Genomic DNA, 22,718 nt, shown 5'->3' on the forward strand with positions numbered 1-22,718 from the left:
GAATGTTTTAGTTCCGTTCTTTCAAGATTTGTGCACAGAATACATACTGTTAATCCATTTCCTCTCAATAAAGGCAAGGGGACTGTCTTCATCACAAATGAGCCAGTGCTTCCCATGCTCCAGAAAGTGAATCTTGGCTCAGTGACCAGCAAGTGATTCACCAGAAACTTGGCCAGGGAGCAGAAACCTCTTTTTCTGGTCATGTGAACTCAGGCCACAAAGTTCTGTTTTAGGGCAGAAAATTCATGCTTAAAATCTCTCCAGCACCTTCTCCTTCATCATTAGAGCTCAATTTGAAAGGACAAAAACCTGGCAACTCAGTGATGAATATTTTAAAGCTGGCAAATTACCCAGCCAAAAGCATGAGCCCCAGCTGTCAAAACATAGAAAACTTAAGCTTTACAATAAAACAGATTTCTGTTATTTCTGACTGGCTAGGATTCTTTTGCTTAGATCAAGGGCAATAAGTCATTGATCAAAATTTCTTTTTCTTCTTCACATTTTTGATGTTAGGAAATGCTTTCAAACTCCCCACAGATATTTCAAGCACTGACTTTGCTGCCAAGCAGTCTCCAAAAGCTATTCCTTTTTTCTCTCCTCTCCCCCCGCCTCTGCTTATCTGCCTCACAGTGCTGTCACAGGATTTCTCAAGTGTCCGCAGTGGATTTCTCTAACACTCTTTTGAGTGGTTCTGTGCTGCATTCTACAGCCTTAAGGGGAAGTGGATCCCGGGGAAGAGAAGCTAGAGAGTGCTTTAACTTCAAGAGGAAATTCAGTTTATCTGCTAACTGGAGATGAAGCTGTTTGGATGCCAAGGCACAGAATTCTCCTGGCACCTGTAGAGACCTAATTTTATAGCACAGAGGGCCCAGGAGCTTTTTCTAAATCCTTAGCACGGCTGGAGGAAGAAAGTAGAACTGACAAAAGGAAGAGCATGCAAGGGAGCACTGGAAGCAGAAGGCTGGAGGCGTATGTGTGCGCGAGTGTGTGTCTGCGTGTGAGCATCCCGGCACTGGCGTTCCCATGGCATTCCCCTGCCTGCAGAAGAAATCATGCAGGACCAGATGGCTGGATGGGGCCAGGCTGTGGGTGGGGATGGCAAGTACGTCCTTGGATTAGTCGGGTGAAATGTAAGCGCTCTTGTGCTATCAGTGAGAGACACTGACACATTCCGCCTGTTGTGGGATCGTAGGGCCAATCCCCACCCCAGACCACACAGTTCTGCAGCTGAGCATCCCCTCATGCCTTCTGCTCTCTCCCTGCCCTGTTCCTGAAGAACTTTTTCATCTCTCATTCCCTCATGGCATCAAGGTCCCAGTCCCCATGCATGGCTTAAAAAGCCCAGAGTGTGAATGACCTTCCTGTCCCCGTAGTTCTCCTTTCTGCCTGAAGCAGTAACACAGAGAACTTGCATGAGCTGACGCTACCCCACCACTCCTAGGAAGGAGGACATGCAGGATGAAACCATTCCAGCAGAAAAACAGAGTAGGAAGCTGGATGCCTTGAAAACAATGAAACAACTTGCAGTGTGTCAGAGTTGGTAGCATCTGGGCATCCTGCACATTCAGGACTCATTTGTTTTCTTCAGTGGTTTTCCAACTGTGAATTCACAAGCCAATAAGTCTTAAACCACCAAGAGGCAACAGAGATTACTTTCTGAGCTACAAGAAATTTAATTTTAACTGCCAATGCTTTTTTTTTAATGGAGACAAAGCCTGAACTTTCCTGTGAAAATTGTCTCTAATCAACTTTTCAGTGCCAATGTTTCTGTTTCCTAGGTGGGTTAAAATATCTACAGTCAATGCAGAAATCTTTCAGCAAGCTCTACTAGAAGAATTACGTAAACTGAAGGAAATTGCAGTTTCTGACAAAACATCAATACTGTAGGAATAGCATGTTGAAACAGTCAACAAATATCTGTGGCATGTTTCTATTTTTGTTACGTAACTCGAGGGCATAACCAAGTTATAGCAAAGGGATATTTATCATATTTTGTACACTTTTGTTTATTATTCATATTGCAGAAGCAGCTTAAAAATGTACAACGCCTCAGCCTTTCTTTTGCCAAATGGTAAAGCCACTTTCAGTTGAAAAAAATAACAACCCAGACTGACTCTAATGTCTCAAGCATCTAGTAATTCTCTTCAGACCAAGTGAAGACATGGAAGTCTCTGAAGGACTGAAAAAAAAAATGTTACTATTTTGCCCTCTGGGGAAAAGATCAGTCTCAGGAATTCGAAAAGCACACCTGCAAAAGTCACTTTTCTGACACTACATCTGCAGGCTGCCTGTAATCAATTAATATAGTGTGTCAAGCAGTCAACCTTCTAAAAAGCAATTTATTATAAAGGCAGAACTCAACCTGTTGCTTCACCTTTTTTTGCATATATTTTGTTTGGTTCCTATTCACTGACATGCTTCTGTAAGTTAATTCTGCAGAAGCTGTAATACTAACCTTCAGTCTCAGATCACTGTATTCAGCAGACTAGAAGCAGATTGGCATTGGGCTTCATCACCAGATGCCTTAGGGAGAGAAAAAGTAATTTAATGCAAGTCCATGGCCAACTTATTTTGCAGTAAAGCAGATTTCCTGTGCTGTAGTTTTTTGTCCCAATTCATGATCAGTCCAGAACTAGTATATTTTTTAATGGATCTAGGTGGCTTTTTTTATGATTTCAGAGATCTCTATTCCCTCCTGTACAATGTCATGTTATTTTTCATATCTTTAGTTTTGAGACAGAAGAGGGAGGAGGTCAGGCAGGCAGATCCTATCAACACAATGGTGCCTGCTGTGGCAAGGGAAATCAATCAGCTAGGCTTGACCAGGACATAGAAGAGGAAAGTGATTTTCCAGCTTTTAAAATTTTTCTGGACAGGATTTATATCCAAGCCAGATACTCCTGGTTGGCAGACTTAGAGTGAGCCTGGCTGAGAGATACAACTGGCCAGCAGAGACAGTGACACAGGAGGGGTACTAAGGATGGTGGCCCCGAAGCCTGGAATGGATTTCCATTTATTAGCCATGAGGAAGTTGGGTAGATGCTGACTTCCCACCACAGATGTCTAACTTTTCTTGAAATTGTTCCACTAAGACAGTTCTGCAACTTCCCTGAACAATCCATTCCTGTCCTTTCATGTTCCTCAGGTCAGAAAATTATTGTCCCTCACAAATCTTTCATGGTTATAATTCAATCTTGCTTCTTCATGTCTTGTTCCAGATGGAACTGCTGATCAGCTTTCCTTTGACAGCCTTTCACATGTTAAAGAACTAATAATGTGTTTGGTCCTTCAGAATTCTCTTTGTTCAACCTCACTGAGCCAAGTTCTTTGCCTTTCTTCACAGTAATGTTTTCTAGACCTCTGATTACACTTTCATCTCTCCTCTGGGCAGTCTGCAGCTTGCTGGAGTCTTAAGATAGGGTAGTGGAGTAGTGTCCCAGAGTGGAGTTGTGCCGAGATCTTGTTGGTGCAAATGAGGGTGGAATAAGCACTTTCCATTACTTATATATAAGTTGTTTACAGATAAAGCTTGTCTTTTTCACAAGAGCATCTTGACTCACTCCCAGTTTGTGATCCAGTATAACTTCCATGTCCCTTGGCAGAGCTGTTGGCTGGCCAGTCACTCCTCATATTGCAGTGTGCATTTGGTTTCTCATTCCCAGCAATTGCATATCATGCTTGTCTTTGCAGATCTCATTATGGTGATTTGGGATCATTTCTCAATTTTAGGAAAATTGTTTTGAATTCTTACCCTTTTAATCCTGCTGTTGTGGATTAACCCTGTCAGACAGCTTAGACAGCCACTCACTCACTCACTCACTCACTCACTCACTCACTCACTCACTTCCTTACCACAGTGGTAAGGGGGAAAGAATCAGTAAAAGTGAGAAAACTCATGGAATGAGATAAAGACACTTCAGATGTAAAGCAAAAACTACCTCACAAGCAAAGCACAACAGGGAATTCGCTCACCATTTCCCACTGACAGGCAGGTCTTCATCTCTGTTACAGTGATGGGGACTTGGGATGACAAACACCATCACCCTGAATGTGCCCCACTTCCTACCTCTTTCCCAGGCTTCCAGTTGCTGAGCGTGATGCCACAGGGTCTGGGGTATCCCTTTGGTCATCTAGGGTCAGCTGTCCTGGCTGTGTCCCTGGCTGCACCCCCAGCCCCCTTGCTGGTGGGGTGGGTGAGAGGCAGAAAAGGCCTTAACAATGTGCAAGGGTGCTTGCTAACTAAAACAGGGCATTATTACTGTTGTGTGGTCACAAATCCAACATACAGCACCATACAAGCTACTATGAAGAAAATTAACTCTGTCCCAGGTAAAACCAGGACACTGCTTGGGGACTCAATCAGCTCAGGGCTCACTGCTGGGTTTAGAATACACTCAGATAGCAAGTAATTAATGGAAAGATTGACTAGCACTAGGACTGAGACAAGCCCTAATGGTACCTACTTGAAATGTCCTCATGGTTTGACAGAAAATCATTAACTGGAAAACATTGCAAAACAACTGGTAGCATCTGGTTATCTGTGGCTGGAATTCTGAAGCAGCATGAATACTGCTGAGTTAAAAAGAGGGAGACTGGAGGGAGGTCCTCAAACAAACACATTGCTGTTCTGGCAGGAGGAAGAGTGCAAGATATTCATCATATTGCCTACTGCTCTGGGAAGATTGTCAGATACAGCAAAGTAATCATAGTACAGGACCTTGAATAGAAGTCATGATTGTTTAACTGATGGGCTACTAATTCTGTTATCTTTATAGGCAGGGACATTCCAATCAACCAGGATCAAACTGAGGATGGGACAATTATAAGTTAATGTTTACCCTCTCTGTTTTGCTAAAATGAAAATCAGAAAGCCTGCCAGTCTGTCGATAAACCCCTGCAGTTTTGCACCATTATCTGGCTTGTGTAAAGGGTGTTTCATCTTCATCTGTGGTAGGCAGGCTCAGAGATGGAATGACAAAGCTGTCATTTCTGCTCCAGTGCAGTAGTGATTTTATCTTTATATAGTTTCCATCATTTTCAGATATGAGATATATTTGCCCAACATCTTCACAGAAATATTTTTAACTTACATGTTAAAATTGACCATTTCTTTCCATTTGTTGGCAGGATTTACCATTTATTTCAGGTCACACTGGCCTCTTCTGCATCAGTCAACTAGCTGGCAGAGTGAAGAGGAATATGCTGTATATGTGCTGTCATTGGTAATTATTTCTGCAGTAGTTGCAAATGAAAACACCAACCAGATGTCACTGCTTTATTGCATAGCACAATCCAGACATGCAACAAATTCGTGTTCAGAGAGCACTTGAGGTTACAGATGTGAGTCTGTGTGCAGCCTGTGTGAGATGCTTCTCACTGATATTACCCTGCTGTCAGCTCTGGTATAAAGCATACCCTCACACATCTTGGGCTACCCAGATCAGTTTAAGCCTGACATTTAAGCTAACATGTTTTGTCTCACCGTTGGGATAGAATGAGGCAATGGAGAACATTGGCTTGGGTAGCACACATGACAAGTGGTAATTAGTTAAATCAGTGTAACTCAGTTGCATTTCATTCATGGTTGCATCTGCAGGTCATGTGGCAGGGAAAAAGAAGAGGGCTAAACAGACAAAGGAAGGGAAGGTAAATGGAGGGACAGGATAACAAAGTAAAACCAGGATTAGTACAAAAGTGAAAAAAAAGCTGCAGTGCTGTTGACTCCCTTCCCTGCTTATGCCCTAGTTATTCCCTTTGGTTAGTTCTGTTTCTCATTGCTGATTCTTCTTGCTCTGCACTTTAATTTAACAGAGAGAAATTTTATATTACTAGAGACCTGTCTTTAGTATAGAATATTTTAAGCAAAGGGGGGGAGGGTGTATTTTTTAAGCAGAAAAAAGATGAAACTAGGAAAAAATATGAAATATTAGTTTTTGATGAAGAGAGGATGCTCTTATGACATGTGCTGCCAAGACTTGAGAAAGCAAGCTTTTTTGTCATGGCAAAGTTCTCTAGTCATTAAAACCCAAGTGTTGTGGCATTTGGAAAGTGACAGTTTCTTGGTGACTTTACCAAAGAACTTGTCATTTACAATTCATTCCTCTGGTCATTCCTCTGACACTGACAGCCACTTTCTTTTCAATACTTTAAAATTATTCTGGGTTTCTTTCTTCATTTTTTTAAAGACTGTACTTGATCAATTGATCTTCATGCGAGAAAACTACTTCAGCCATCTTAGTGTGTCCTGGGAGTAATTGACAGGGCTGCTTGGAAATACAGTAAGAGTGAAAATGCCTGTCTGTAACACAGCTGACAGGGGAGGTTACAGAAACCTCAGCTGCTTTGCCTGCAAAGCTTACGCACTTCAGTAATTGATCACAAATCAGTGTGCAGTTCTGAGAGACATCCCAGCAGGGCCTGTGATGCCCATGGAAAAATAGCACCTGTGATCCCTGTGTGCTCAGGGGCTGGGCTTCTCTTACACCCAGAATAGAAGATACCAGCTTGAGTTAGTAGTATTGCTTTGTTTCAGATATGCTGTCATGATGGTAGGAGGGAGAAGGGACAAGGCCTGATGTTTTTAAAGCATGAAATAAATCAGAAATGTTTGGGGAATGCTCAGATTTGATGCTGTGATAACTGCCAAAACTAGAGGCCAGCCTTCAGAAAGAGAAAAATTTTCATGCTTGTGGCTTTGATGGTGTCAGGGACCTGCTTCTGAAATTTCAGACCATCTGAGGACCATCAGGGCCCCTCTCATTCCTGTCCCTCGCTCAGTCCAGGCTGCCCAAGCAGCAGTGCAAAGCCCAGGTAATTTTCAGAAATATAGGCAAGAGGAACTTCTGCTTTGATCCCCTCTAGGCCATAGTCCATGCAAGTGTGATGTATTCTGTCAGTCTCAGCTGACTCCTGTGTCTCCAGCTAAATGCATCTTTTAGGAACTGTTTAATCCTTGGAAGTAATTATTTCACCAAAATGAGTATACACACAAATTCTGACAATTTTTCACTGTCTATTGACAAACCTTTTTCTTCCAATGGGGAATTGATTTTGAGAGGAGAATATAGCTCCTGTGATACCTGATTTTTCCACAAGCAGTCTTCCCTCTGAGTGCAAGCCAGCCCAGTACCGTGTGGTTTGTTGGAAGTGCTGAAATTACAGCCTGAGGTGGCACAGCTGCTGGAACAAGATCAACCAAGCAGGAATAGATACATCAGGGATAAAGCACAAGATGGCCTCCACTAATCCAAACCATTTACCCTCATGTTTCTGCTTTCCATAAAAGTACAAGTGTCACTTGCCTGTCATTTAACAAGATTACAAAGGAAGGCCAAGCAATTTTAACTGTTTGCTTCTGAAACAAAATCTGTCCCTCATGAATGGGTAGAGCTAGAGCCAGCTATGTGTAAGACTAAAGTGTGTTGAAGCACATTGTGACTTCTGTCATTGATTCTCTCTCCTTCAGGTGTTCTGTGAGTGAGGGTGCTCTGGCTTACTGCAAAATCTGAGTGTTGCTCCCAATGCTTCCCGGGATCAATAAATCATTTTCACTTCCTTATGTGAGACAAGGAGCAGCAAGCTAACCAGTCAGTCTAAACCATCTTATTTAGAAACATTAATTTTAAGTAGTTCATCTAGCAGTTAATTTAATTGTGCATCTTTTTCTCATTTCAGAATCCTGTGCTGTAGTCAAGCTGTGATGGATTATCCTCTAATTTGAATAAATCAGCCTAAAGTTTCACAGCAATGCTCATGGTCTGTCCAGCTGTTTTGCTCCAATTCTCTAGAAAGTACAGTTAGTCTACCACAGTTGATTTGTATTAAAACAAAGGTGTAACATTTTTAGGCTTCAGATTAGATTAGGTCCTCAAGACACAGTGCATCCTAGTGCAGGAGACCCCCATGGTAGCTGCAAGGGAGCCCTTGGCATGTGCAAAGGCGGTGCAGTGTCAGGTTAGGAAGCAAGCTGGTATCCAAGAAGGAATAGGGCCTTGTCAGCCCTGTCACCAGGACTTTTGTGCCTCCTTGGTGCAGTGTGAGTGTAGCAGCCCTGGATATGAGGTTTGCACAGCAGAGATGGAGCTGAGGAATCCAAATTGCAGTTGCAGGGCTGTGAAAGTGCTCTGGGGCTGTGGTTCCCAACGCTCTGTGTCTCTTCCTTGGCTGACACTGCATCCTGATGGCTGCCTTTTGCCCTCTCTCAGACCCTTGCTGCTGAGGAAGTCCCTGAACAGCTGATTTCCCAAAGCTGAGAGGGCACAGGGGAGGGCTCATTCCTGGTTTTGTCCTGTTTCCTAAGCTTTTGCCAAAATACCTAATTTTTTTAGCATAGCAATAATTCTGAGAACATTACTGTTTTTGTGGTCTCTTTATAGCAAGGTGGAGTTACCCTGTGTGTGCTTTAAGTACTATTTCATTTACCTGTTGGGATTTACTGAAGCAGAGTTTGGATTCATACCACTTTTTAATAGTCCTTGCTAGGTCTCTTCTCCATTAATTTGCCTAATCCCTTTGAACCTCTTCATAGTTTTGGCTTCCACCATACTGTGTGCATGAAGACTCCATTTAATTATGTGTTATGTGGAAAAGTGCTTCCTATTTTTTTTTCATTTCAACCATTTGCCTGATAATCTCATTTAGGTTCCCCCTAACTCCTGTACTGTGGGAAAAAATCAATCCATTTCCCAAGTACCATCTCCACAGGAAGGGGTTTTGTAGGTCAGTATTTCCTGTCAGTTTTCTGCTTTCCAAGAAAGTATACACTTAAAGCCTCTCTGTGTGGGCAGTGTGGTGGGCAGGAGACTGGAGCAGAGAGGGGAGATCTCCATGCTTTGAGCTGAATTTCCCTTACTTGTTGTAGGATAATTGAAGTCCAGTAGATTGCTGAGCAGAGAAAGAAGCTAAGTGTTAAATGTACAAGGATATCAGGCCTACTCCTTTATTTTGTGCACCCAAGAGGTTGCTCACGCTTCAAAGGAAGAGGTGGACTAAAATTAGGACTAAAACACATCCATCTGACCTTAGTTCTAGAGAGTGTGGCTGCTTGGAAGTGGAAATGTCACACAGTCTTCTTGAGAGCCATGGTTTCATCACTTCTCTGCTGGTGTTCTTGCATTTCAGTTTATTGGTGCACAATTTTGGGTTACCTCATCATAGCAGTACTTTCAACTCCCTGTGCTGTGTTCCAGCTGTTCCCACGACAAAGTAGCACTAAAACTGCTACAGTATCAGTGGAGCAGGTGATCTCATTCACTCTTAACCCTGTCAGTCTCTTTTACCTTCTACCTCTTCTGAATTCAGCAGGAATTCAGCTTCCTCCAGGAAGCTTAACGATAGCTGAGGCTCTCTGCTTCCTCTTCAGTTGGTTTTGGTTTTTTTTTTTTTTTCCTTTGAGCTAGCCTTTGACTTTGTTCCAATGTTTGAAAGATCTAATATTCCATCTAAATTTTGAAATATATTTTTAGATTCCTTCTTTATCTGTTTTTGTAGTCTCTAGAGCCTTGCATCCACCTCAGTTCAACAAAAGCACATGATGAAGTACCTATGTGCTTTGCTGTATTGGGACCTGAAATCTAATTTCTTATTCTCAGTTTTATTTTCAAAACATTTAAAATTCCTAGACAGGTCTAGCAAGACATTTTAATTATTTCCCCCTGTTTTTAATAGTATCTATCTTCAAATTAATAATAAATAAATAAAATATTTTGTGCACATCTGTATGCATGTTACTGTCACTGGAATTTAAAAGCTAAAGATACCATGATCATAAAATCCTTTTTGTTTCTTGGCATGTAACATGTATAGTGAGATTATAATAGACTTGTGGCCAGGAGCAGTTGTCTCCATTAAAAACTAAATCTTTGGCACGTATTTCCATATAATATATGATACCAGACTAGTCTTTCCCTAAAATCAGAGGAAATTGTGTAGTAAGTAACTGCTGTTGTCTTGTTCAAAGCCTCATGAGAAATAGTGGCAAATTGCACATGATAAATACATATCCAAAGATATTTCAGGCCTGAAGCTTCCCTTTGAGATGATATTGGTTTGGGGGTTTTGTCAGGGCTTTTTGAATGATTATCAAAATCCCAAGTCAAATAATTTTACAGATTTAAAAAACCCAGATAGTTTTTCCTCAGAGACATAATCCAAAATATGACCTGCTGTTAAATGTAAACATCAATCACCAGAAGCCACGTTGGAATCAAAATAAAAATGCACTCTTCTCCAGCCACTAATTTACATTTACTCAAACAGGCACTGACCAAGTTAAACAAGCAATAAAAGTGGTGTTTTGGGGGTACTGACTGATAGATAAGTTCCTGATTTGTGAGGGCTTTTGAGCCCTCATAGGGCTCAGGACAGCATTTAAGCAGTTTTGTTTCTTTTTTCTTCATTTTAAATGAAACCTCTTCTTCTCCCTCTGGCTGTCTTATCTATTGATGTAACTGGTGTTGCATGAGAAATTACCTCATTTCAGTGACCTGAGACAGCTTTTCTAAAAGCTGCAGTTAAGGTTTCCTCATTTGTTTAATGAATCTGGATAGGCAGAAAATGAGGTATCAGGAGCTGCAGAGGAAGAAAACTAAACCAGAATGTTCTGTGTATTGGGTGGCTTAAAAAAATATATCTGTATTAATATAGCCAGTGCACGTAATTGGTATTTAGATTATGGCATGATTATTGCTTTGCAGACAGGGGACTCTGTTATCACTCAGTCATCAATGAAGTAGCTGCATTCTGTGCTCATCTCATCTCTGAAGCTGAAAGAAGAGCTAGTTATTATCTTCAAGTGAGTTATTAATGAGGGGAAAAATCATCCCCAATTACTGTGAAGCAAAATATTTCAACATTTACATATCTCAAACTTTAATTTTGATCTAATCCTTTGTGAGTTCTTAAGCTCAGACTGTATTCACTTTCCCAAACATTCTCACACTGGCATATTGAGAGGAACTTGCACCTGTCCAGGTGCTGGCTTCCCTAAGGTTATGCTTCAGGGTCACAGAAGTGCTGCCCATCCCATCCTTGTGCTGCTAGAGACTGATATCCTCTGAGATTCCTTCATGCTACCCCATAGGAACAGAGCCTCCACTGTCAGCTGTGCCAGAGAAAAAATCCTGAGTTGTCTATACTGTCTGTGTTCCCAGTCAGGATTTTTTTTTTAACTAGAAACAGCCTGGAATTTATTTGTAAGGGCTAATTTTGTTCTTTTGCTTTCCTTTGAATCCTTTTGAAATTATTGGTTTGGAAGTTTTGACTCTGAATGTCCTAGAATAAAATCTGGGCAACACAAAGGTGATGATTTAAATTCATATAAACATGTGGGCAGTAACCAGGAGAAGGGAGAAGTGCTGTCCACACTGTGAATCCATCTATCAACACAAATGTGAAGGTCTGACCTTGGCAGATTCAGGGGGTAGGGATGTCAAACACAGTTTGCAGTCAGTTGGAAATGTAGCTACTAGACAAAGAAAACTCAGTAATTACACAGCTGTTTCAGTAGATTACAGATTTCCTAGAAAACAATAAAACAACCATCTGTGGATGGAAAAGAAACTAAGCTATTTTTTTAAATTCAAAAACATTTCTGAAAGTCATCAGCTATCTCCCCTGTAGACTTCTTATCTCTATTCAAAAGTGACACAGTCTTTAACCAATTGGTGTAGATTTCTCTACAGCATTTATGCCCATTAATGCTTCATTGATTTACAGTGAAACTGCTGAAGGACTGTCTTGAATAGACATATAAATATTAATTTCTAGTGAAGGATGGCTGCTATTACACTAAATATTAAATGAATTCATAATACTTGGACATTTGCAATAAATCACTGCTGGGACTGCATACTAACATCCCATTCCCTTTTTTTTTAATATTAAAGCCATGGAAAAGAGCTGGTTGCTCCCAAAGAAACGTAGAGCTTTGTAACACTAGAATAATGAACAAATTCCCACAGGACAAGAAAGAGTTTCAACTTAGGCCCTTTTTACAGACAGAGAGAGGCATGTCGTGGTTTAGGCTGAACTGCTGATCACACAAGGTTCAAACCCAATCTCTTTCCCATGGGTGACATCACAGTAAATTCTCAGTCCCTGACAGTGCTTCTTTTGCTTGAAATGCTGTGAGCAGCATCAGCAGAGGATGTGGCCATGTGACACCAGAAGGCTGAGAGCCAGACTCAAAGGGAGAAGGAGCTGGACATACTGTCTAATCTCCACCCACACAAAGGGGTTGGTATCAGGGCACCTCTGAGTACCTTGCCCAAGGACACTGCTGGAAGGATGGTGCTGCTCAGGTTTTGACTAGACTTAGCAATTGAATTAGGTCATCTTGGTTTCAAAAGTTCAGTAAAACGCTCAGCAGGGGCTAAAAATCAATTTTTTATTTTTCCTTTTATTAAAGTAGAACAAAGGATAGATCAGCAAGTTCATTATAGCTTTCTGTTTTCTAAGGGATAGTAGCTTAAGAGTAGAAATTTTTGCCAGGGCTAACCCTGTGGAGTGGAAGCCATTCTTGAAAACAGAACTGAATGACTGTCAGACTCATCTGCTTTTCAATGTGTAGATGGGTGTGAGTATATGCACCTCCTTCATTCCAAATATTTCTGCTTCTTTGCCTTAAATGGTCTAAGTTGCACAAGATTTTTCTAATGAAAATTTGCCAAGGTATTTAAATTAGAAGCAAAAATGAGAAAAGCTGCTACCACATAGGAATATTAATTGTTTGTTATACAGGGCTTTAATTCACATAGTTACTTTGCATTTGCAAGACTGACAATTAAAGAGGCTCAAAGTGCTCACTGCTGCACAATAGCCGTTTCTCCAGAGCCCCACAATGGCTATTGTGTTCTGCCACTGACCTTTGGGCACCTTCAAATGCATATTGACACAGGATGCTGGGATCATTAGAGATATTGTTTCAGTGTGCCACAGGGACAGAAGAGTTTTGCAATTTCATGAAGAGCTTTAAAATTTTATATAATGGTGACAGCAACAATATTTCTTAATTAGACAGTGAGAGAAAAACTGCAGCATTTTTCTGGTGGTTCAGGTGAATTCCTGAATGCACTTTCCATTCAGTCCCTTCCCATCAGAAAAAGAAGATATTTATCAGGGGCATTTGGTCTGCTTTTCTATTGTTTCCAGGGGAATTGATTTAATTTTTTTGACCTGGTGGTGCCATATGGCCAGCCTCCCTTAGCTTCCATGGATTCTGCCTGGGTGAACATCTTGACAGGACGATCCTTTCATCCTGTAAGTGCGAAACACTCATTTAAAACATGACCAGTGGTATGCAGGAGACCAGGATCCGGATGCACAGATCACCCTAGGACAGCAGTTCAGACTCTGCTCTTCAAAAATCAGTGGACTTTGGCTCTGTGACAACAACTGTCTTCATTTTATGTCTTCTGTGTCTTGGCATCTAAGGTATTTCTGTTTTCTTACCAGTCCATGACAGTTAAGGAGTGCTGACAAGAACTTTGGAAGCAGAGATACCAGACATTCCAAGTACATTTACTGTAGTAAATCCTAGCATCTTTTAAAATCTTATATTTAGTTTATTGTAGCCTTTCTATTCTTTAAAGCTGCTTTGAGAAATTACTTCAGCAGTCAGAACATAAAAGAGCATAATTTTAAACCTTGCATGGGACATTTTGTCTACAGAGAATAAATAAATTACTGGCTTGTATTTCCAGCAAGTGTTCTACTTGAATATATAGAGAGAGTTTCTGTTACATAAGTCTTGCTGTTTCTGGGTTTGATTTTATCCCCTGGGATCCTATTATTGAACAAATTATCAAGTACAGCTGAACTTCACAGCCCTGAGACTCTGAAGATTGTTTGGGTAATGGCTTACACTTCTGACAAAAGAGGAAGAAATCTAATAGACCTTTGCAAAGTTTCTTGTATCATTTTTAAAAAATGGAAAAATTTACTGCACAGCATTGCTGGTTTGCAACTGTAACCTAACATTGTGGAGCATGTGCCAGAGGATGGCCAATTTCTACATATGAACCTCTAGCCGAAAAACTTTCAAGATGAAGGACATAGTGTTTGCTATTTGTGTGTGCTTGAGGTAAATGTGCTGCAGGATTTCTTACACTGTTGTGAAATCAGAAAGGTCAGATGCATTTCCTGAGGAACACAAGCTAAATTTTTTTCTTCCCATTAATTGAAAGGGTGCTATTATCATCTTTTCATTTCTCTGTGTCAGAAATCCTTGTAGAACTTTGAAACCTCCCATGCACTGCCACTGCAATTGCCAATTGTGAATTTTGTGGTCTATCTTCAAACATCAAGGTGATACCTTTACCTTAGCACATGAGGGGCAGTGACCCCCTTCTGGGAGGGAGACATGAATAGTTATTGCTGTGTGATGCAGGATGTGAAGGGTAGCATGTTCTGGAAAGAGTTGTTAAACTAGATTGTCATGCCTCCATTCTCCCTACTGTAAATCTGCATCAGGTAGTAAAAGAGGCAGTAATGATAAATGCTTCTCTTGCACTGGGCTGGGATCTGAAATCTCTCCTCAGCCCATGGTGCTTCCCAGCAGAGGTTTTGAGCCATGGGTCCTGATTTCCTACTTGTGGGATGTATCTGTATTGAGGGACAGGAGTCTCCTTGAAGAGAGAGGGCAGCACTCTGCTTTGCTGTCTTCTCTGCATGGGAAGTTTGTGTCTTTGCTGTACTAGTGTAGCTGCACTCTTTGTTTGAAAAGGCACATGATCACTGCCTGGATAGATTTGAGAATGGGGCTAATCTTTGCAGTATGTTTGGTCTTTACTGAATTAGTTGAAGCCCTTTTCAATGGGGTGGGATTTTCATAGGATCTTTATTATAGAAAGTTCAAGTTCTACCTGGATCTGCCTCTATGGCAGTTTTGAGAGATTTCCTGCCTTACACATTGAGGTTTTCTAAAATGAAAACAAAGGGACTGGGTGTGTTTGCTCACTGCCCATGTTTTGTTTGGTTCCTTTGCAGAAGGAGAAGAAGAGTGGGCTGTTGAAACTTCTAGCAGGAGCATCCACAAAAAAGAAGTCCCGCTCCCCACCATCCGTGTCCCCCACCCACGACCCCCAGACAGCCATTGAAGGAGTTCTGCAAGGGGCAGTGGGGCCTGAGCTGTCCTCCCTCTCCAGTCACGGCAGAGCTGGCTCATGCCCCATCGAGAGTGAGATGCAAGGAGCCATGGGGCTGGAGCCTCTGCACAGAAAAACAGGCTCCTTGGATTTGAATTTTTCCATCCCTTCACCTGCCAGGCCTCCCCTCTCTTCCATGGCAGCTATTCGGCCAGAGCCCAAGCCTTTGCCCCGGGAAAGGTAAGTTGTGTTTCTCCTGAGGTTGCCTGCATCCACAGGGAGCAGTTGGAGGAGGAATGAAAGTTTAATTTGTTCAAGAGTTGTTGCAGTTTTGGTGTTCTGTGGATTGACTGTACATGGCTCAGCTGTCTTTTAGGAAGACAAGGCTTACATGCATGTGCCCATTGAAAATCACTTGGTACACCATGCGGGTTTAAAGTGTTGAAGAGCACCTGTTCATGACACTCCACAGCTCTGGTCTAAATGTGGAGGACAGCAGTGCTTTCTCAGCCCAAGTGGTGTAAATACTGTTGGCAAATGCCACATTTAAAGTGGGATTCCGGTATTTTAACTTAAGGAATAAGTTAAAGGAATTGGCATATTATATTCCATCTGGACATGTCCTGTTCTGCAATACCAAAGACTGTTTCAAATTCTTCTTGTTTAGAATACATACAGATACAGCCATCTTTAGTGACCTGTTACCAAAAATGTAGCTTGTTTCTAGAGAGGGATGAACCAGTGATTCTGGAGTTCATTTCAGCAGCCTGGTCTCCACCTTGGTATACCTCAGATTAACTGACTTCACAAACCTGAAAAAAGAAGAATAGGAATACCAAAATACAAAAGCTGGTGAAGAGAGAGATAACTGACCAGAAAAGAGCTGGGGGTTGCAGAAAAGAGATAGATTTCCATGTGCAGAGTCACACTGGCTTCAGGTAAATGTTTTCTACAAGACTGCAGCTTGAGGACTGGGAAGGGAATAAATAATACACAGATACAGTGCTGTTGAAAAGCTTTCCAGTCAGAAGGTGATTGAGAAAAACATATTTTTACAAAAGCATTGAGGAATTTTCAAAAAGCTGTTGAGGGAACACTCTTGAATTGGTATTTAAAACAATTTTGAAATAACATTAAAATCACAGAAGTTGGAAAGAAATTAGTTTTGTCTGAGTGTATGAAAGAGGCTGAAGGGAATGGATTGGGCAAGGCACCTGACCCTGAATCCAGTTGGGATCATGAAGCAGATGATGTGTAATAAGGGACATTACAGGACTGTCCATATACAGTGTTTTACTCAATGCAGGTTGGAATTCAGTTGAGAAGGTGACAGTGAAACCATAACATACTTAAACTTTTTTAAGGCATCTGGCTTGTTACCATAGAACCCCTTGCTGAGTAAACTGTACATAACCAACCCAGCAGATACTAAGTGGATTGGAAATTGATTCACTGGCATCAAATCTAACTCTACATAAGAAATCCCTAGAAAATGGTTATTAATGTATGTAGTGCAGCCCAACAGGAGTGGGGTCCTGAACCTGGACTGTCAACATAAAACCTTTGCAGGATGAGGATTGAAGTGGGACGTGTGTGATGGGTAGGGCAGAGCTGTTGGTACAGAGCTAATTCAGTTCCTGGTCAGGTGAAAACAGAGTAACAGTGTATTTCAGAAGAGGCAAATCTGATGCAAAGTGAAGTGGACTCTGAGAAGCATCATAAGAAAAATGGAAGATTTAGAGCTATATACTTGCAATGAGGGTCACAGGGAGCTCTGGCACACCTGGTAAGGAGCGTAGGGATGGCATGGTAACAGTCTGTAAGAAACTGCAGTCAGGACAGGCATGGGAATATTTTTACACTAGATTTGGCATTTTTTCTATAAGAGATGCTTTTGTTCAGGTGCAGCTGTTAGACTTGAAGCAGAAATAAATACAGGCAAGTCCTTCAGCATTGTAATGAAGGCAGTGAGAACAGACTATCGCAGTAGTCTCTTGCCCTTAAAATCCATGAAAAAGTAATTGAGTAAAAGGAGTGAAAAACCAATCCCTATTTAGGCACACTTAATTTGGTCTACATCAGTTCAGATTAATGCTATAAGAAAAGTTAAATCAATATAAACCAGATTTAGCACCAGTGTAACTGAATCAGTGGGCTGCTGCACCTTTAGTTAAATGTAACCATGAAGAGAAGCTGGGGAGTACAGCCCCTGACATCTCCAGAGATGTGCTGCTCTCAAAGCTTTACTATAGAGAACTCCAGACACATTATGTAATATGCCAGGGCTAGTCCCATACCCTGCAAATTTCTCAGTCCACCTCAGGTGGTCCAGGTAGGAAATATTTAACTGATGACCATTTTTAACTGTCAGAATAAAACCAGAGAGACAAAGGTTACCTGGATCCTCTTAGTTGTGCTGGAATCAGGACCAAATAGATTTAGAGTGCTAAAACAGAGTAAATACTTCCAGCTGCAATATATGGTGATAAGGAACTTCCTCTCATTTTACGTATTTTGATTCCTGAGTCTTAAATCTGAAAATAAGCTATAATTGAAGTAACCATAATTATACACAGCAGGCAAGATTCTTTAATTGATTTATGAATTAACTTCCATATCATTGGTGTATCTGCATTCCTTAACTGATCATATGGGTTTTTTCATGTCCATAATGGGAAATATTAATTACCTTCATACACTAGGAAGGATAATGCTTAGTCCTGGAATAATCTGAGCAGATACATTAAACACTTGTCTGCTAGAAATTCATCCCACATCCATCTGTGCTCATTAAATCATCAAATTTCTCAGAAGTACCAAATTATATTTTTTTTTAAACAAATTATGGTTTTCAAACCTCTTGTTCTTTTCACATCTGGCAATGGAGCGACTTGCATTCAACGTCACTCAGCTCCGTATTTTGCTTGTTTGCATTTTGGTGCATTTCATACGCACAGTAGGAGCAATTCTCTGAGAAAGAAAAGGGAGGAGAGGGAAAAAAAGGTTAGATAAACAGATTCAGATGCTGGAAGAAATTTTAAAAAGCTGCAAAGCATTTCAGTACACTTAGCTGTACTTGGCTTTCTGTCTCCCAACGCCCATCTGCGCACACAGAAACAGAGCACTGAAAGGTTGGAAGAAGTAGCACATTCCTTAATATTTACGGCATTCAAAGAGGGGCTCATGCAGGCAGCAAAGCACTGCTGCTTTTCCTATACAGGCTGGCTTGCAGCTCCAGCCCTCGCCACATCCAGGTTACCAATCAAACCCAGTGCACCAAGGGGTGCATTAAAGGGCTCTGACTGCCTGCAGCTCACTCACTATTTAAGGGATGAATTGCCTGTTCTGCTGCCTGGCAGTGCAGACCTGTCTGGGAGTTGCAGACAGGTAGACAGAAAGGTGAAGCAAACATCACCCTCTTGCAGGTGCTGTTAATGTTTATACTCTTATTCTTTTTTGGTGGTTTGCTTTTTTTTTTTTTTTCTACATAGAGAGGAAAGCAATTATCTTCTTTTTCTTGATATTCTGAAGCCTGGCTATGGATGACTGGACTGGGAAGGAAATTGCTCCTAGCTCTCCTGTCATTTAGCCTTCATATTTGTCTAGTTTGCTAGGATAGTGAGAGCTCATCTCTGCCTTCTGGGTGTAGTTTCCACTTCCAGTTTATAAAACCACATTCCTTCAGATGCTCTCTGCCATAAAGCATCCAGCAATCCAGGCAGCAGAGCAGAGAAATTTCCCAGGTGGTGTCCTTGTCACTTCATGTGGCAGTGAATTGACTGCCAAGTGAATACCCCATCAGGCTGTGTGTGCCCCACACACTCTTTCCCACCTACAGCTCCATCCAGTTTCTGCTGGTACGAGAAACAGGACCAGTATAGGGACACACTGATGAAGCAGGCACTGTGCCAGAGCCTTGCCCCCATCCCACCATGCTGTTGGCTCACAGGAGGGGTGTGCTGTGTGCCTGGCAGCACCAAAACAAAATACTTCCCTTGCCACCCCCTTCAAGAAAATGTGACTGTACATGAAGCAAAACAGGAGAGTTGAGTGTGCATGTGTGTGTGTGTGAGTCATGTTCCCCTGGCTGCCTGGCACTGTTCCCAGAGGTGAACCTGAGTAAAACATGTCACGCGTTGTTGACTCTTTTATAGTAGCTGGCACTAACTCTGCCATGTTACATTGTGATTAAAGTAGCTGTGGCCAGACTTACTGTCACGACTGGCATGTCTGCACTGCGTTTCTATGGTTTTCATGCAGCCTTCAACCAAGTTATAACCACAACAGTGCTGCAGAATAAGATGGGAGTAGTAAGTTTAACCTTTAAAATAGATCCTTCCATGTTTCCATGTATCTTTCTACAAATCACTGCCACATTAGAAATTGAACTCCCAATTCAAGGAAGCATTCAAGCATGTGCTTAACGCCCATTGACTTCAATTTTGCTGTGCTCATATGTCTTCTTTGCCAAAAAGGAAAGCAAAAGAAGAGTTCTTTTCATTCCTGAAAAGTGATACTAGAGAAATGACCCAAGGAGTAATTTCTGACTGAACAGTGACATGTATTCACATGGTTAAGTGCTTCTCTGAGTAGGGATACTTGCCTTAGGACTGGGAACTAACCATCAACCATCTCAGAAATTGAATCATAAGATATTTCCAGCAGAAAGGTAAAAAACCCAACTGAGATTTGTTCTTCTAGGGGTACTGATTCAGTCACCATACTATGGAGAAGCAGATTTTGGCTTGTAGTGTGCAGAGTTTCCTTGCAGGTCCCTGCAATTTGCCAGTGAAAGGATGAAAAAACAGAGCTCCACTGGTAGACAAGAGCAATGGTTAACTGAGTTAGATGGTCCATTGGCACTGATTATCCATTGCCTCCACATTAGGGATGTGTATCCCTAATGCATAAGAGACCTGGACTGGACTCATGAAACCTGTTCTTAGTGCATGATACTTTGAGAAACAGGAACTTGCATTAAGCATCAAAATTCAAGCAGTCTAGATGGGATCAGATTGGAGGTTAGCCCTGCAGACCTAATTTGCCTCATTGCACATTCTCCTAAGTTGCTCTAGTTCCATCAGTGTCCCGGATACACATATTTACTCAGTGAGTATTTGGAGGTTTTTCAGAGTGTCCATGGCTGAGTTCAGCCATTAATTACTGATCAGTTCTGATCAATACTGTTCAGTGCCTGCCTGCACAGTGACAGAGGGCCTGTGTGAGTCATTCAGAGCAGACAGGACTCCCACGCAGGCAATGTGCATGAGATGAGTCTCTGTGGAAAGTGTGGCACGAGGCTTTGCAGCTGAAGGAGTCAGAGAAGCCACTTTCCCCACATCTGCACTACTCAGTGCATTTCAGCATGGTCACTTGCTAATGATATTCCAACCTCTGCAAAAGGTGGAGTGCCTCCCATGTCAGAGCCTTGACTCACTTCCAGAGCAGCATCTTGTGCACTAAATGAAGCATCCTATGGGAAAAATAGTATGAAATCATAAAATGAAAGATTATGTTGCAAGACAGCAGAAGTAAAGTCATGAACAATTTTATTTGCCTTTTTCTTCATCTCAGATGCATGGGTGTGAAACACTTGTGTTCTTGTAAGGTTGTAGATTTCTTTTATGTATCTACACACAATATTTTTAATCATTTTGCTTCTTTAAAAGAAACAAAACCAGAACTTCCATCAGGTGACATCTGTTTGAGGTTAGGAGTCTTATTTGCACCTTCCAGATTTCAGTAGGAGTAGCAAAGGGAGGACTGGGTGGGAGAGGTGTTTCTTTTGGCTGTGAAAAGAAGTGCTATGAAGACAGGGGACAGGGGGATTGCAAGGTCTTTGCCGACAGCAGAGGATGGACCTATTCCCAGCTCAGTGAGATAATTGCTGCCAGGGTGCCCATCCCACCACCAGCCCCAGTGCCAGCCTCTACTCATGCAGTCTCCTGCTTCTTGGGATGCCATGTCCCTGCCCCAGGCTCCCTCCCACCAAGGCTTTTTGCTCTCCCAGACTCAGCTCAGCAGAGTTTCCCCCCTCAGCAGCCATACCCACACCTTCTGTAAGTCAGGGCTTCCAGTTTTCATCACAGTCACGTTTCTTCCTCTGCTCTCAGTTTTTCTGCCATCAGCCTCCCTCTTCCTCCACATTGTCCCTTACTTTGCCCCACTCTCCAGCTCCCTGGGGTTTCCCTGCCCAGGGAAAACCCATCCCCTGTTCTTGCTGATACTACTTGCAGCCTCTCCTCATGTATTATCTCTTGTGCACCAAGAATCCTTCCCAGGCCACTGCCCATCCTGGACAGGAGCCTCCAGGGATGAAGTGCCCAATCCAAGGATGCCCCAGCAGCCAGCAGTGGGGATGTCCAACATCAAGTCTGTCCCCTGAGAGAAAAATACAAGAGGGGCCCCGTACTACGAAAGAAAGAGAAATACAACCTTTGAGATCCCACAGAGTTAGGACAGCTTGGAGCATAAATCAGCAGAGATTTTACTTTTAGTGTTCATACAAGCCTAAACATGTGCCATTTTGGGGTGGTTTGAATGTTTTTGAACCTGGCTGTGAGTGGATGATTTTCTGAAGGAACACCATCCCTGACATACCAGTGGAACCACAGGAAGGTCTTAGCTCCCAAATACAGGACCTGAGAGCAGTTTGTGGTGGGTCCTGCTGGTGCTGCATAACACCCCTTGTGTTATTCTTGGAAATGATGAGGCCGTTGGGCTGTATGTTGGGCCCTCAGCCTGATCCAGCCAATTGCTGCTGAGAATTTGGGCCAAAATGATTAACATTTGACAGAATTTTAACTATGTAAGACAGATTTACACCATTTACAACAGAAAATATTGTTAATGTTGGTCAGAGGTGGTTGCCACACTTATCATAATTGTTGCCCAGCTAATTAGCATTTTTGAAAGTTGGTAATTTAGAGGTGGAATGTGACACAGACAAAATTAAGACTGAGATCCATCTAAAATGCCAAGAGATAGTTTGGTATAGGAAAACCTACAATTTTATAGCATCTTCTCGAAAAGGAGACAAAAGGGGAAATTAAAAGTGGAGATAGAAATAGAAATATCCCGGACTGCCTTTTTGGGAGTGAGGGAGGATGTCTGGGAGAGGAGACCTTTTCTGCCAAAAAAATACGGCTCCTAGCTGTCCTTGGGATTCCGTTCCAGAGGATAAGCGAGGCTGAGGTGCCACCTGGAGGTGTGGAGGGGCGGCACAGCTCCCCGTGCCAGCGCAGCGCCGGGATGCTGCCCTGCAGCCCCGCCGGGCTGCCTCTGCCAGGCTCCGCTTCAGACCTCTCTGGGAAAAGGCATCGCTTCTTTTTCCATCTCTCTCTTATCTGATTGCAAGGTCTTTCACAGCTAGTATTTTGTTATTCTATCAAAAACCTCTTCGGTACTATCTTGTGAGGTACTGTAGTTAATTCAATTTAAGCCATAGCATTTAGGGTTTCCTGAATGGGGAAAGTGCCTCATTTTGTAATGCAGTGACTGAGATTTATTTCTCTGAATTGCTAAGAAGATGCTGTGTAGAACCTCTTTTATGACACTGGGTGCATTCCTGTTTAGTGTGGTCACCTGCTTCCTCATGTGAACCATTGAGGGACTAGCGGCTCATCACTCTGAGGA

General features: G+C 42.1%; 1 protein-coding gene across 1 annotated transcript in view; it reads left to right on the forward strand.

Moving 5' to 3' along the window:
• SH3RF3 (SH3 domain containing ring finger 3) overlaps nucleotides 1-22,718 on the forward strand; it is a 247,313-nt gene that overhangs the window by 219,039 nt on the left and 5,556 nt on the right. The window contains exon 9 of the mRNA XM_059467004.1: nucleotides 14,986-15,323. Coding sequence (XP_059322987.1) covers nucleotides 14,986-15,323 — 338 coding nt within the window. The remainder of the gene's footprint in view (nucleotides 1-14,985; nucleotides 15,324-22,718) is intronic.

This window comes from Ammospiza nelsoni, chromosome 2 (genome assembly GCF_027579445.1).
Source record: "Ammospiza nelsoni isolate bAmmNel1 chromosome 2, bAmmNel1.pri, whole genome shotgun sequence".
Classification (NCBI taxonomy): domain Eukaryota; kingdom Metazoa; phylum Chordata; class Aves; order Passeriformes; family Passerellidae; genus Ammospiza; species Ammospiza nelsoni.